This window comes from Camelus bactrianus, chromosome 28 (assembly GCF_048773025.1).
Source record: "Camelus bactrianus isolate YW-2024 breed Bactrian camel chromosome 28, ASM4877302v1, whole genome shotgun sequence".
Taxonomy (NCBI): domain Eukaryota; kingdom Metazoa; phylum Chordata; class Mammalia; order Artiodactyla; family Camelidae; genus Camelus; species Camelus bactrianus.
Window position 1 is genome coordinate 9319187 of NC_133566.1, and position 16463 is coordinate 9335649.

The following is a 16463-nucleotide window of genomic DNA, read 5'->3' on the forward strand; positions in this document are numbered from 1 at the left end:
GAAACTGTGAGATGATGTCCATTGTTTTAGGCGCCTAAGTTTGCGGTAATTTGTCACACAGCAATAGAGAACTCATACATCCCCCAGGCAGTAAGAACATCTCCCAGGAGGAAAAAAGAGGGGCTGTACCCTAGCTCAGCCCCTGTGGCTTCTTTGTGCAGCTCTTCAGGCCCCTGCATTCTCCAAGCTCCCAACCTGCTTCCAGCAGGTAGCACTGCTGGTGGAGTTTATTTCTCATTTTTCTCACAAAGACAAATGAGTCAATTAAAATAAAAAGAAATGTAAAGGAAGAGCTTGTGAATACTCAGAAGAGCAGTGGCTTGCATAAGGCATGCCCACATGCCCACAAGCAGAAGCACCCATGTGGTTACTTCCCAGAATGCTTTGCTCTGCTTGATGCGGAGCTGCCCTTCAGTGACCAGCCCTCAGGGATGTTTACACCAGCTAGAATGGGGAAGATGGTGACGGACACAGTGGCTTGCAGGCCACAAGATACTTCAAAATGAAAGCTGTTCCTACCAATACTGTTGTGTCAGAAGAGGGACAGGGATTAACAGAAGAGTGGGTCCCACTGCCACCTTCTGAAAGGGACCGCAGAACTTATAGTTCTGCTCTCCAATTACCAGCCCCCAAATTAAGCTGTAACAGAAAAATCCTTTCAGATTATGGCTCTCCAAAGGGATCTAAGTCTGGGGTCTCTCACCGTCTATTCATTTAATCACCATTTAATGACCTTCTACTCTATGCCAGCACTGCTGACATAGCAGCAGATAAAACATATGAAATCCCCAAACATAGGGAGCTTTGAGTCTAATGGGAGATACAGAGAAGGAAATGGCAATTAAAATATATGATAGGGAAAGTGCAAGTGCTGACACAGCACAAAGGAGGGACACCTCCCCACTGCAAAATGGTCTGGGAAGGAATCCGATACTCCACCGGTGATGACATCTGAACTGAGACATGAAGGATGAAAAGGAATAGACAACACGGAGTGCTCTAAGCAGAGGGAAAATGTGACTCACACCTGAAGCTGAGTTTGAAGAGCAGTGGAATTGAAGCATAGAGTTTGCAGGTTAGTTGATGATAAGGTACAGCAGTTATCCAGCAGGTACTGGGTACCAGTGTAGTGTGAGGACCACTGTTCCTAGACAGTCCACCGTCATTTCTCTCGCAGTCTCTGCGAGGGCTTTCTGGCTGTTTGAATTTTTAATTTTCATAAGGTGCTTTCAAACAGAAGGCCAGAGGGCCAGTAGGGCAGAATAAACATTAAACATATCGCTTTGTTTGGCGCACTGTGTGTAAAATGTCACATCTTTATGGGAGTGTTCATCTACATGAGCTTTCCTGGAGGCTGACATCTTGATCGGATCCTTAGCACCAAGACCTGGCCCCACCCAACAGCCTGGAGGGAAGCCTCAGGCCAAGCAACATACTGGGTGGGAACACAGGCCCACCCATCAGCAGACTTCCTGAGCCACAAAGGCCTCTAGACATAGTCCTACCCACCAGAGGCCCAGGACCAGGCTTCACTCAGCAGTGGGCAGGCACCAGCTCCTCCTGCCAGGAAACCTGCATAAGCCTCTAGTCCAGCATCACCCACCAGGGGCAGATACTAAAAATAAGAAAACAACAATCCCAAAGCCTGTGGAAGGAGCCCACAAACACACAGAAAAATAGATGATGGGGTGGCAGAGGAACATCTCCCAGGCCAAGGCACAAGATAAAATCCCAGTAGGAGAAATAAGTGATGAGGAGATAGGCAATTTATCTGAGAAACAGTTTAAAGTAATGATGGCCAAGCTGTTCAGAGAACTCAAGAGGAGTACAGAAGCACAGAGCAAAGTTTTTAGAGAGTTGGAAAAGATAAAGAATACCCAAACAGAGGTGAAGAATAAAATCACTGAAATGAACAATATACTAGAAGGAACCAAGAATAGACTAAATGAAGCAGAAGAACGGATCAGTGAACTGGAAGACAGATTAGTGGAAATCGCTACTTCAGAACAGAAAAAAGAAAAAAGAATGAAAAGAAATGAGGATAGTTTAAGAGAACTCTGGGACAACATGAAGTGCTCTAATATTTGCATTATAGGGGTCCCAGGAAGAGAAGAGAGAGAGAAAGGACCTGAGAAAATTTTTGGAGAGAGAATCACTGAAAACTTTCCCAACTTGGGAAAGGAAACAGTCACCCAAGTCCAGGAAGCACAGAGAGGACCACATAGGGTCAACACAAAAAGGGACACACCAAGGCACATAGTCATCAAATTGACAACAATTAAGGATAAGGAGAAAATACTAAAATCAGCAAGAGAGAAGCAACAAATAACATACAAGGGAACTCCCATAAGTTTATCAGCTGATTTTTCAGCAGAAATTCTACAGGACAGAAAGAAGTCGCATGATATATTTAATGTAATGAAAGGGGAAAACTTACAACCAAGAACACTCTATCCAGCAAGGCTCTGGTTCAGACTTGATGGAGAAGTCAAAAGGTTCACAGATAAACAAAAGCTACAAGAATTCAGCACCACAAAACCAGCTTTACAACAGATGTTAGAACTTCTCTCGTCATCAAACCCTAAAAAAAGAGAACAAAAAGAAGAAAGAGGGAAAAAAAAAAAAAAGACCTACAAAAAATTGCCTTGGTTGTTCGGGGTCTTTTGTGGTTCCTTATAAATTCTGGAATTTTTTGTTCTAGTTCTGTGAGGAATGTTGTGAGTATTTTGATGGGGGTTGCATTGGATCTATGGATTGCTTTGGGTAGTGTGGCCATTTTGATAGTGTTGATTCTTCCAATCCAGGAGCACAAGAAATCTTTTCATTTCTTTGTGTCATTTTGGTGTTTGGAGTATAGGGAACCTCCTTCTTTAAGTTTATTTCTAGGTATTTTGATGTTTCTGATGTAATGGAAATGTTCATGCCGGTTATAAAATTCTGGTTTTTGAAGTGAAAAAAAAAAAAGGTGAATGAAGGGCTGCAAATGACAAAATATCCTTCTTTTCTATGGGTGAGTTGTATTCCATTACATGCATACATACATATATATACATATTTCTTACATTACATTCATCATATAGATATAGATATATATACATGCTGCATCTTCATTATCAACTACTGATGTGCACTTACGATGCTTCCATATCTTGGCAATCATAAATAATGTTGCTAATAGCAAGGTGTGTGTATCTTTTTTACTTAATTCTTATTTTGTGGTTGGCTTTATTCCTTTGATAACTATATAAATTTAAAAAGCTAAAGCTCTAAACATCCTTAGAAATAATGAACAGCACATATATGTAAACTTAAAAAACTATATCTTCAGTAAAAAAAAAATGAGCTATAAAGCCATGAAAGACATGGAAGAAACTTAAAAAACCTATTACTACATGAAAAAAGTGAGTCTCAAAAGGCTACAAACTGTACGAGTCCAACCAAATGACATTCTAGAAAAGGCACAGCTACAGAAACAATAAAAAGATCGTGGTTTCCAAGAGTTTAAGGAGAGGGAGGGAGGAATGAACAGATGGAGCACAAGGGATTTTTAGGGTGATTAAACTCTTCTATGTGATACTATAGTGGCTACATGTCATTATGCATTTGTCAAATGTACATCAAGAGTGAACCTTAATGTAAACTATGCACTTTGGTTGATAATAGCGTGTCCATGTTGGTTCATCGCTTGTACCAAATACGCCACACTGATGAGGGATGTTGAGGATAGGGGAGTATATATATGTGGGTGGAGAGGGTTATGTGTGAACTCTGTATTTTCTGCTCAACTCTGCTGTGAACCTGAAACTACTCTAAAAAAATTAAGTCTATTAATTTAGGAAAAGATATAAAACAAAACCCCAAATTTCTTCTGGATAGCACATGGAACTATATTCAATATCCTGTAATAACCTTTAATGAACAAGAATATGAAAATGAATATATGTACATATATGCATGACTGGGACATTAAGCTGTACACCAGAGACTGACACACTGTAACTGAGTATCTTCAATAAAAATAAATCACATTCTCAGATCTAGAAAGGAAAGTGGTGTTCAGTTTTCAGTTTTTTACAGGTATTCTTTTAATTCAGCTCTGATCCACCTCAGGGTCCTAACGGGTCGCGAGGCCCGGGCCTCACCTACGCACCGCTACCCGCGAGCACAGCCCAGGCTTCACCCGCCGGCTCCCGACCTGCGCGCCCACACCAAGCGCCCCCTTACCGGCTCGGCGGCGGCAGCGGAGGCGGCAGCAAGCGGCGGCCCAGACCCCAGGCCGCGTTCCTCCTCGAGGAGCTGGTCCGGGAGCACTCGGCTCCCGCCCGGCTTTCACACGCTCCGGGCGGGTCCGGTCGGCGCGGCTCTGCGTCCACGCGCATGCGCGCCCCTCCTCCTCCCGCCCGCAGCGCGGACGCTCGGGCTGGAACTCCTGTTGCTCGGGAGGTGGGGACTGGTGCCAGGCTGGGGGCTGGGGGCAAGGGCCTGGCAGTGGGGCGGGGGGCCCATCCCTTTACCCGCCCCACCGGGTCTCCATCCTTAACACCTCCATCCCGTCACCTACCGGTCCTGGCACCCAACCAAAACCACGACCAGCTCAGGGCCAGGCCACACCCCCTAGCCCCACTCCCCCTGCTCGCCTTCCCTCCCAAACTCCGTGACTGGCCCCCCTACCTACAGCCAAGCCCCCAAGTCTCCCACCGGACCCCCGAAATGGGACTTCCTCTCACACCGAGGTCCCCGCCCCGACACTCCACCACGCTAGTAACCTATGGCCCCCACGCCACAAGCTCACCCCTCATGCCTCACTGCAGGACCCCCAACATCCCAAGATGGTCCCCCTCACCCCTCAGCCGGGTCAATTCCACTCCCAGCGATTCCTCACCCCTCAGTCTGTGCCCACTCACCACGGGATCCCCCCACACCCGGAGTGCAACCTTACTCCAGCTGACACCCTCACCCCTCAACCAGCGGGGGCAGGATGGTCGGGGCTCCCATCACCATTGCGACAGCCAGCCAGCCAGGGATCCCGGGCAGAGTGCTGGCACACAGCCCTGTGTCCCAGGCTCCTGGGCCCGGGCGGGGGTTGGACGCAGTGCCAATTCTCGCCCGGGCGCCCTGCCCCCACCCCTACTCCACCCCACTTCTCCCCCCCCCCAACCAGTGCCTCGTCTGAGCTGATGGGTCAGGGTGGTACCAGGGTGCACACCACTCGCCAGTGGGCCTTGGGTGGTTGACAGTGCTGCCGGCAGGGAGGGGGCAGCCCCGCCCAGAATGGACAGCAGGCAGCAGCAGAGGCAGAGGCGGGGAGGGGGGCTGCCCTGGGAGAGCCAGTCAACTTCCTCCCAACTCCCCCGCTGCCTGGCCCCGGGGGCAGCCTCTGCTGCCCTGGCTTCCTGGAAAGCATCTCTCCCTGTCAGCCTGCTCCTGGGAGGTAGGCGGGGGGGGGGGGGGGCGCAGAGCAGCAGCAGCAGCAGCAATGGCAGGATTGGGGCTGCCCCATGCTGGCGCGGGGATTTGCTCCCATTTCCCGCTGTCGCTGCCGCCGCCCCCGCACCCTGACAGCACCTCCTCGTCTCCCAGGGGCAGAAATGACCTGCAACATAGGCCCTGCAAATCTGGACAGCAAAAGCTGCCCCCAGGACAGGACGCAGCAGAGGGGAGCAAATTCACAGGCTCCCAAGGGTAGACCCCTCTGGCCGCCGCCGCCGCCGCCACCCCCGCCCCCGCCCCCGCACCCTGACAGCACCGCACCCGCCTCCTGGGAACAGGCCATGGCCTGAGGGCCAGTCGGACGTGCTCCCTGGCCGTCCGGTGCCCTCCCACCTCCTGGGGCGGCGGCATCCGCTATCCCCCGGGTACAAGTGGCAACGAAGAGGCGCCCGTACTACTAATGAGCGGGAAGGACAAGTGGGCACCACGAACCACGCGGTGGCCCCCGACCCACCTCAGGGTCCTAACGGGTCGCGAGGCCCGGGCCTCACCTACGCACCGCTACCCGCGAGCGCAGCCCAGGCTTCACCCGCCGGCTCCCGACCTGCGCGCCCACACCAAGCGCCCCCTTACCGGCTCGGCGGCGGCAGCGGAGGCGGCAGCAAGCGGCGGCCCAGACCCCAGGCCGCGTTCCTCCTCCAGGAGCTGGTCCGGGAGCACTCGGCTCCCGCCCGGCTTTCACACGCTCCGGGCGGGTCCGGTCGGCGCGGCTCTGCGTCCACGCGCATGCGCGCCCCTCCTCCTCCCGCCCGCAGCGCGGACGCTCGGGCTGGAACTCCTGTTGCTCGGGAGGTGGGGACTGGTGCCAGGCTGGGGGCTGGGGGCAAGGGCCTGGCAGTGGGGCGGGGGGCCCATCCCTTTACCCGCCCCACCGGGTCTCCATCCTTAACACCTCCATCCCGTCACCTACCGGTCCTGGCACCCAACCAAAACCACGACCAGCTCAGGGCCAGGCCACACCCCCTAGCCCCACTCCCCCTGCTCGCCTTCCCTCCCAAACCCCGTGACTGGCCCCCCTACCTACAGCCAAGCCCCCAAGTCTCCCACCGGACCCCCGAAATGGGACTTAAACATATACACATGTGCATAAGGATATCTGAATACACACACACACACACACACACACACCATGAAATCTATCTTCTATTCCAAAAAGAAAGACTAAACACTGCCTAATACTGATGGGACCCAGAGAGTGAGTGAGCAGTGCTCGGGTAACAGAACAATAAGGACACATTAAAGTACGACTTTTGGGGTCATACAGCTTCCTCTGAGTTAGTCTTTGCCTCCCAGGCCCTGAGGTCCAGGCTCCTAACTCTCACTTCCTGCCTTTGTGTTTTGGTTGCACATGCCATCAGTGTACCTTATCCTTTCAATATTCACCAGCTTTTGGTATACTTTGTTTTTTTTGAGCTCCTATGTCTTCTATCTAGTACCTAGGGCAACAAATTTTGATGCAACTCACAAGAAATAATATTCCATAACCAAAATGCTACAAAGATGGAATGTGCTTATGTTCTGTTCTTTCATTTTTTAAATTTCAAAGTCTGTTAATTAATTAACCATGAATGACCAGCATGATGATAAAGATACTAAGATCTTGCTGTTTCTGGAAAACCCTGAACCCACACCAATCCCTATTGTATAAAAACACACTTGAGGAAATAAAATTACTCATCTTTCTTTATAAAATTCTGAAAATAATAAATTATAAAAAGGAAATATTTTAGAAGAAATTTCATGAACAATTAGATAAATGGCGATATTTAAGTTAAAAGAGTGATGTCCAGCTTAGAGTCACCAAACCCTATGACATCTACTCCATCAGTATCTTTCAAATCCATCCATTTTTCATTACCCTAGCTACCATCATCTCTCATTTAGACATCTTCAAAATCCAATGAGTAGTTTTCCACTGCAAACTCCTTTCCAACAGTGCTTCACCTTGAGGTCACACCATCAGCCTGACTCTACCATTTCCTGGCTTACAACCTTCTACTGGCTTCTCATTGCTCTAAGGAATAAGACCCAAAAAATCCTCTAGCCTACAAAACCCTGCATTGCATGGTCTTTGCCAGCCCAACATTTCCTCCAACCAACCTTCCTCCATTCCTTTGCTCCTACAGGACTTTTGCACATGGCATTGAACCAATTCTCCAACCTCTAGCTGAGACATTATCATCTTTCAAATCTCAATTCAAGCATCCTTTCCAGAGGGGAGCCTTCCCTACCCCCAGGCTGTGGCAGTTTCTTTGTTTTGTGTTCCTAGAGCACTATTTTTCCTTCCTTCGGTTTCCTCAGTTGTCACTATGCATTCATTTAAGTAATTACAAGAGTGTGCAGTGTCTAACACTGTGCCCGGCAAGTACAACACATGCAATAATTGATCATTTATCATAATCCACTTTATGATTACTTGTAAACATGCACTGCCATGCTGACAAATGGAGTTGCTTCTTAGAATTGCCAAGGCAAGACCTTATTTAATTTCCAATTGAAGCGACTATTGTACAACCCCATTAAGTGATTTCATGGTTATGTGCGCCAGGAAACAGAGCAATATTGGAGGAAATCACCAATCCTATCTATTACATCCATGACAAATTTTAGTGAATCATGAGTATCCGTAGCATCATTATAAAATTCAATTGGAAATCCCGAATCCCAATTTTTTCGGAATTTGCGGACGCTAACCACTATATATAAAATAGATAAAGAGCAAGGTCCTACTGTATAGTACTGGGAACTATATTCAATACCTTGTAATAGCCCATAATGAAAAAGAATATGAAAAGAATATATATGTTTGTGTATAACTGAATCACTATGCTGTACATCAGAAATTAACACAACATTGTAAACCAACTATACTTCAATTAAAAAAACTCAATTGGAACACCGGGGAAAAAAGCAATCTAGTCCATTTTTCTCCTATTTTCACATAAACATAATAAAACTCGGATTACAACCCTTCCCACATACAATCTAAGCTATTCAAGCATACTGTATACTCTCGAAAAGTCAAAAAATGCTCCTAATGACTGGTCATTAAAAAGCCCCTCCCATCACACCAGTTACCTCCCTTAAACTTTTTTTTAAACACTTTTTTATTGATTTATAATCATTTTACAATGTTGTGTCACTTAAACTCTTATTAGGCTTGTCTTTCAAAATATTTCTCCAGGTTAGACTTTCTGTAACTGGCCCTCTCCCTCAGCAACATCCTGATAATTTTCTACAGCTAGCTTCAACTCAAAAAGTTCACCGTCTGAGCTGTATCCGACGCTATCCGTCAAGCAGGTCAGATTAGAGTCCCCAGAAACCAGGTGTTCAATGAAAATAGACATTTTAGTTAAAACTGGAGGGAATCATACCCCTGTCCAATTTAGGCCACTGAACGTAGTAAACGCCCCATAAGTACATATTGGATTGAATTCCTTTTCTTAAATGCTCCTGTACTTCTCCTGTGACTTTCCAGCTCTTTAGCACAGAGATAATTATTTACATGGGGAAAGCCTGAACCACCATGCTGCAATCCATGCAGTTTTGTGCTGAGTCAATAAGGCCTGGTTTCCATAACAAATGCTGCCAAGTCCGCTGGAATAGTACAAGGTAGGAAAGAATTTTCACACAGCAGCAGCAACAGTTTCTTCCCCACATTCACGTATCACAAATATTTCCTGAGGACGTATGTGCTAGGAAGTGTCCTAAGCCTTTGAGATGCGTTGCTGAATAAGTCAAAGGTCCCTGAGCTCACTAGGCTTACTCTAAATAAATAAAAACCTGAAAAATGTGTAAATTATGTGAAAGGTGAGAAGTTTTACATATTAAAAAAGGAACAGGACAAGGAAGATCAGTAGTACTGCTGTGGTCGGGGAGGCTGGAATTGTGGCTGGAATTGCGGCTGGAATTGCCAGGCCTCATGGAGGGAATGCTTTCTGAGCAAAGGCCTGAAGCAGGGAAGGGAATTAGCCCCGTGAGTATCTGCAGAAGGGACACTCCAGGCAGAAGGCAGGCCAGAGAAGGTCCCTCGGGCAGAAGTGTTCCTGCCTGTTTGAGAAACACAAAGGATGTCATGGCAGCTGGAGGGGGAGAAGCCAGGGGAAAGATGGTGGGAGAGGAGGTCAGAGACAACCCAGGGGAAGGCCCCACCTGGGGGAGTGGGGAGCCACTGACTCAGGTATCAAATGCAGCTGTGAGGAGGCAAGGAAGAAGCAGGGGACCTCATGGGGGCCACGGCAACCATTCAGGGGATGTGATGGGGACTCAGACCATATACAATCCTGGATTTACTTTGCTTTTATCGAGGGCCTGCTACGTTCCAGAAACTGTGACACATGCTCACACGTTTATCTCACTGATTCCACCAATGTGTCTAAGTCTTTGGGCATATGGCCAAATAAAACGTTCTATTTTATTTTATTTTATTTTATTGAAGTGTAGTTGATTTGTAAGGTTAGTTCCAGGTGTACAGCAAAGTGATTCAGTTGTACACATACATACATATATATACACACACGTATTTTCATATTCTTTTTCATTATAGTTTATTACAAGGAATTGAATATAGTTCCTTATGTTGTACAGTAGGGTCTTGTTGTTTATCTATCTTATATATAGTAGTTTGTATCTGTTTATCCCAAACTCCTTATTTATCCCTTCCCCCTTTTCCCCTTTGGTAACCACAAGTTTGTTTTCTCTGTCCGTGAGTCTCTCTCAGGTTTGCAAATAAAATTTGTATCTTTTTTTAGATCCCACATGTAAGTGATATCCTATGACATTTGTCTGAAATGTCAATGGACAGTTGACTGGATAAAGAAGATGCGGCCTGTGTATACACTGCAGGCACACACGCAGTGGGCCTGGTGGCAGCACCAGGGGGGGACTCAGTGTGGCCGCCAAGCACAGAACTAAGCTGTCAGAGGACCTACTGCACATGAAGGTCATGCAGAGAGGGCTGGACTCAGAAACCAAGAAACAACTGGAAGAGAAAGAAACGGAAACCACTAGCAAAGAGCACTGGTACTGGATGTGCCTGAGCTCAAGGGGAAAGAGTAGGTTTCTTATGACAATTTGGGAGTTCAAAGGGAAACCCCTGTAAATGTGGTTTGTCATTCCAGTGACATAAACCCCATGAAATAGTATCTGTTCAGGTTCTTGAGTTAGCCTTGCAAATAATTTTTTAAAAATTATTAAGCCTATAAAAGTTCTACTTGGATTTGTAGATTTTTATTGGTCCTCGGCCTTCATTTATAACGTTGTACTTTTCACATTGAATAAAGGAATCTAGCCCATAAAAAAAAAAGCAGTATTATTCAGCCATAAAAAAGAATGAAATAATGCCATTTGCAGCAACATGGATAGACCTAGAGATTATCATACTAAGTGAAGCAAGTCAGACAGAGAAAAGACAAATAAAATGTTACCTATACTATATTTATACAATATTATGTTTTCTTACAGTAAATATATAGTAATCAGGGCAAATGAACTGAGACAATTAAAGGAAAGCAACCCATATTTGCGGTCTCACACTGGGTCTATATCTATTCATTTAAAAATACAGGCAGTGTTCAGTTTGCTCATGAGCACAGAACTATAAAAACGACCATGCAAAGCAGCCTTTGGGAATATCAGTTATGAATTGTTCCTTGACTTTTAAAAATTCTTGTTCAAACATTAAAAACTCTTCTTATTATCAGTTATAAGAGGAGAGAGAAATGAAAATAAGTGAAACTAATATCTCTTTAGTATGCTATCAATTAGTACATTAGAAACACTGAGAATTAAAGTGTCTTGTTTCTTCATAAAACACTTATCAAGAGTAGTTTGAACCTCAGTTTGTTTTCTGTGTCTGTGAGTCTCTTTCAGTTCTGTAAATAAGTTCATTTAAGTCATTTTTTTAGATTCCACATATAAGCAACATCATGATATTTGTCTTTCTCTGTTATGGTTACCAAAGGGGACAGAGGGGGAGGGATAAATTGGGAGTGTGGGATTAGCAGATACACAGTACTGTATGTAAAAGAGATGAACAACAAGGTCCTACTGTACAGCACAGGGAACTATATTCAATACCTTGTAACCATCTATAAGGAAAAAGAACATGAAAAGAAATATATATATATGTATAACTGAATCACTATGCTGCACACCAGGAACTAACACAACACTGGAAATCAACTCTACCTCGATAAAAAAGAGTAGTTTGAACAGCACATGCCTTATCCTTCTCAGTATAACTCTCCCTGAGCAAAGAGCATCCCTTCAAATGCCTTGGCAAATTGTGATCCTCTTACATTTGGATAATTTTCCAGCATTGTCAATGTTATGAAATATCTCCAAGAGTTCTTTATCGTCAGTTCTTTGCCACTGTCACTTCCTCTGGGATGTCTTCCTCCTTTTGTCACAACTGCTCTCCTCATTTATGTCTGGAAGCTCACCTCACTCTGTCCTCTGGGTGCATGTCTACATTTTCTCAGGCAGCCACAGTGTCCATGTTCCCACACTCAGAAATTGCTTCTACAACTCCATTTATGTTCAGTTGAAATTTCATTTCCAGCATCATCACTTTTTGTTTCTTTAGCACCAATTCCCATTTATCTATTTGTGTAAAATGTCACGTGTCTTGGTCACAGGGGTGGGGGTGGGAACAGAGAGGATACAGTGCCACCCCTGCTGCCTGTGCATAAAATGAAGGACAGACGTGACGTGACCAATCAGCACAGGTTCTGAACGAAGCCATGTGCTTGGTCACGGACCACAAGGTGCGCCGTGACCAGGAGTCACAGCTTAAAGAGCCAGCAGTGAAGTGTGGACTTCACGTAAGTACAGCGAATAAATCACAGTCAGCGACACTGGAACCATTATGTTGGGGAACTTGGGCTCTTCAACTCAACCACACTGACGTTGTGCATATCACAACCATGCCAAGCCCAGGCTGCCTGTATTTACTGAGAACCTGCCAAAGACCCAGTGATTTGAACATAATTTATCTTCAAGGTAGAAGTTAGCAGGATTTACTGAAAAATTACATGAAAGTAAAAAAGACCAGAAAGTTTTCTTTAATAAATTGCAGTTGTTCAACTGGAAAAAAATATAGTTGTCACAACACTGCAAACTGACATTATTTCAACAGGAATATAGATATGCAAAAAAATGACAGCTGTCACTGGAGAGAGACCCTATGAATGGAATGAATGGGGAAGAGCCTGTAAGAACACCTTTAACCTTTACCCCCACCCGAAGCTGCACAAAGGGAGACACTCTACCACTGTGTTCTCTGCGGAAGAGCCTTCGGTCATCACGCAGCCCTTTAGGTATGTGAGCAGATTCGTGCTGGTGAGAAAACATAAGAATGTCCTTTCTGTAGAAAAGCCTTTAATGCACGTTCTGTGCTTAGGCAACGTCAGACCCTTCACATTAGAGAGAAGCCCTAGGAATGCAGTGCACACACGAGCGTCCTCACCCAGAGCATACGCCTGTGCAGACACCGGGGAGTCCACACAGAGGGGGAGGCGGCATGAACACAGGAATGACGTCGGGAGAGGCTTCAGTCACAACGCCAGCCGTTACTCACACCAAAGAACTCATGTGGTAGAGAAACTGTGCCCGTCGTCAGTGCAGAAAGGCCTTCACTGAGAAGTAAGAAACATGAGTGATTTGCACTGCAGAGCAGGACCGACTCTGAAATCACTGTGGAGGGCCTTCCAGAGAACCCCAGCCTTGGTGTGCACAAGACAGCTGCAAACAGTGGTCATCGCTAAGCTAGGAAAGAAGGCAAGACAATCTTTACCAGGAGGCAGAAGATTCTTGGAGGATACCAGATAATTCCTGCTAGAAAAGTATGTCCATGAAGTAACCACCTGAAATCCTCACTCACCGAGCAACACTTGAAAGACAAGTGTGGATTCACACTGCACAGATCAACCTTGGTGTCCTGAATGAAGGCACAACTTCAATGACCACCCATGCCTTGGTCAACATCAAAGATCTCACCTAAGGAGACACCAATCCTCACATCAAGGTGCAAAGCCTTCAGTGGCAACTCACGTCAGAAAACTCATGCAGGGAAGACATTCTGTAAAGAACCCTTTGGCACCCAACTCTGCAAACAATTCATACTCTTGCTGAATGACCTACTATGGAAAAGATGTCGGATAAAAATGTAGTGTTCTGAGAATGCTGTGTGAGAAATTTGGTAACAAGTAATGGTCAGTTAGACATGCGGTCCTCAATAAATTTATTCTTGTGAAAATCTCTGGAGGAAGGTTGTTGAAAACTCTACGATGCTGCTATCTGTCTTGACAGAACCATGAAAATTAGGCTGACTAAAACGGGCCACTTCTTTCCATTAGTAATCTCCCCTTTTTGACCAGCTAGATGGCTTCTGCCACTTACACAGCACTAAACATAAGTACAAATACTTAGGTCAATCAGAAAAGAACTCTGAAAGCAAATGAAAATGTAGAATACAAAACAGTGCACCTTAACTACTATGTAAGTGATAAAATATGTACGAACACAACAAGAATGACTGGAAACACAGATAAATAAATAGATAATTTTGTTAATAAATAAATGAAATTAATTCTTTTATCATGTCATACACAAAAAAATCAACTCTAAGGTTTAAAGATTTAAATGTGAAAGGCAAACTTACAGACTTCTAGAATATGAATGGACATCAGTATGAGCTTATAAGAAAAAGGATTTCTCAACCAAGACTCAACACAAAGAAAAGATTGATAAATTAAACTTCATTAAAATTAAGAACCTCTGTTCAATAAAAGCCTCCATTAAGTAAACTGACAAACCAGAAAACTATGAGAAGATGTTTGAAATGCATATACTAGACAAATGATTGCATTAAAAAATTATAGAAATCATTGAGAAAAAATAAAATAATAGGCAAAAGGCATTTATAATATGCATAAATGGCATTTCACAGTAGGAGAAATATAAATGGTGAATTATCACATGCGAAGAGGTTATTAGGAATTAGAGTAGCAGTAATTAAAGTAATAGAGGTATTAATAATTAGAGAAATGAAAACTAAAATCAAAATAATATCCATTTTGGACTCTCTAGATTGGCAAAAAAAAAAAAAAAAAAAGACTGGCAGTACCTAGGGTGGACAAGAATGAGGAAAAATGGGAATGCTTCTGGACTGCTGATGGGAGAGTAAATTGTCAAAGAAATAACTTTAGAAAACAATCTGACATGGAAGTTGAAAATGTTCATGCCCCTTAACCTGGCAGTTCCATTCCTAGACAGATTCACTGAGAAAATCTTGTTCACTTGTATGAAAAGCACGTGTAAGAATGTTCATTATGGCACCGAAACCACGAATGAGACAATGGTGCTAACCAGCAAATTCAGCAGAAAGGGCAAGAAGAAGAAGAAAATCAGCGATAAGGCTGATCACAGCTGCAAGGAACGGGCTGGGGTGAGCCCTTCAGAGCTGAGGCCATGGTCCGTGTGCACCGACGGGAAGAGCTCTCATTGGTGGTGCCTAGGTGTGATGTAAGGGGCAGACATGGCCCACCTCAAGGACCCAAGCAGAGCTGGGCATCTGTAAAAATGGTCACAAGTCTTGGAAAAAGACGAGAACCATGACATCAAGGTCTCCTGTAGCACACCAGATTCCACAAGTGATTAGTTAGTACTCCTGGCCAGAAGACATAGCTTTGCAATGAAACTAAAGACACTGAAGGCAAAAAGAAAGACTTACAGCATCTCACTCAGGAGTAACGAGGAGGAAGGTGAGAGCCTGCTGAACATGGGAGAGAATCATGCATTGACACTACAGAAGCTTCAGGAAAGATGTATTCTTCTGAGTCTTATTTTTATTTGTTTGTTTTTGTTTTGGGGTTTTTTGGGGGGGGTAATTAGGTTTATTTACTTATTTATTTATATTGGAGGTACTGGGGATTGAAGCCACACACTCCACCACTGAGCTATGCCCTCCCCCACTTGGAGTCACAGTTTTATTTTTATGTGCAGTCGCATGATCCCATGCGGACTACAGTGTGACGGTCCAGCCCTCAGTTCCTCACAGCAAATGAACCGAATGTCCTTCAGGGTCGCAGAACTCACATTTTATGGTTCTGTGGGAAAAGTCAAAAGGTGAGAAGAAACTCTCTCTCCTGTACAAGTTCAAAGAGAGAAATTAAATGCACCTTTCCCACTTCGACTGTATAAGTCTATCTCTAGCCACCACCCTTTTTTGGTAGAAGGAGCTAGAGGCTATTTCTCTAGTATCCTTAAGTTTTCATGTTGTGTATGTGGTTTTACATACACAAGATCATAGCAATGTCTTTTTTATGCCATCAAGGGACATAGCTACAGAAGTGATCTGTTGCCCTGTGCCGATGACTGCCAAGCAGAAGCACATAATCAAAGCGGACAAAGGGACAGCATTAGCCGCGTGCCCGGTGAAGGCCAGCTGAAGGGGCGCCAGACAGACACACTTGAAGCTCAACGATGATGAAAGCATCAGCCCTCTCACTTCGTTTCCCACGGTCACAAGAGGCAGCTATCCGAACAGCAGGGGGAAGGCGTAAGTGCCACCTCAGAACATGCAAACCCTTCATCAGGGCCTTTCTATTTCCCGTTTAGTAGAAACGATCCTTCTAGAAGAAGGGGACTTGACCTTTTCACCTTTAACACATTAACTTGGGAAGTCCATCAGTGTGGAGCAATTTCCTGCACCCGTGAGCTCTAAGGAGAACTTCGCGTGTTCCCTAACAGTTCCACCAGCGCCAGCCACCGGATCCCAAGTCAGACTCTGCTGGTCTCAGGCTTTAGTGACTTGAGTTTTTAGCTTCCTGCCAACTACAACTTAGCAAGAATAGAGGCTAGAAACTTCTACAGAAGTCTTAAATGCCTTTCTTAACTATCACAGAAACAAACAGAAACATGAAACAAAATGTAAATAAGCCTTTTTCTTACAAAGAGCCACAAATGATGAT

General features: G+C 45.0%; 1 protein-coding gene and 1 pseudogene across 1 annotated transcript in view; one reads left to right on the forward strand and one right to left on the reverse strand.

Moving 5' to 3' along the window:
* The window catches only part of LOC141575407 (uncharacterized), a 109699-nt gene extending 97743 nt beyond the window's left edge, over window positions 1-11956 (reverse strand). Inside the window, exons 1-3 of the mRNA XM_074354472.1 lie at window positions 11934-11956; window positions 6064-6347; window positions 4225-4468 (exon numbers count right to left, since the gene is read on the reverse strand). Coding sequence (XP_074210573.1) covers window positions 4225-4468; window positions 6064-6347; window positions 11934-11956 — 551 coding nt within the window. The remainder of the gene's footprint in view (window positions 1-4224; window positions 4469-6063; window positions 6348-11933) is intronic.
* A 277-nt stretch (window positions 11957-12233) lies between these two features.
* The window catches only part of LOC105072250 (polyadenylate-binding protein-interacting protein 1-like), a 75564-nt pseudogene continuing 71334 nt past the window's right edge, over window positions 12234-16463 (forward strand).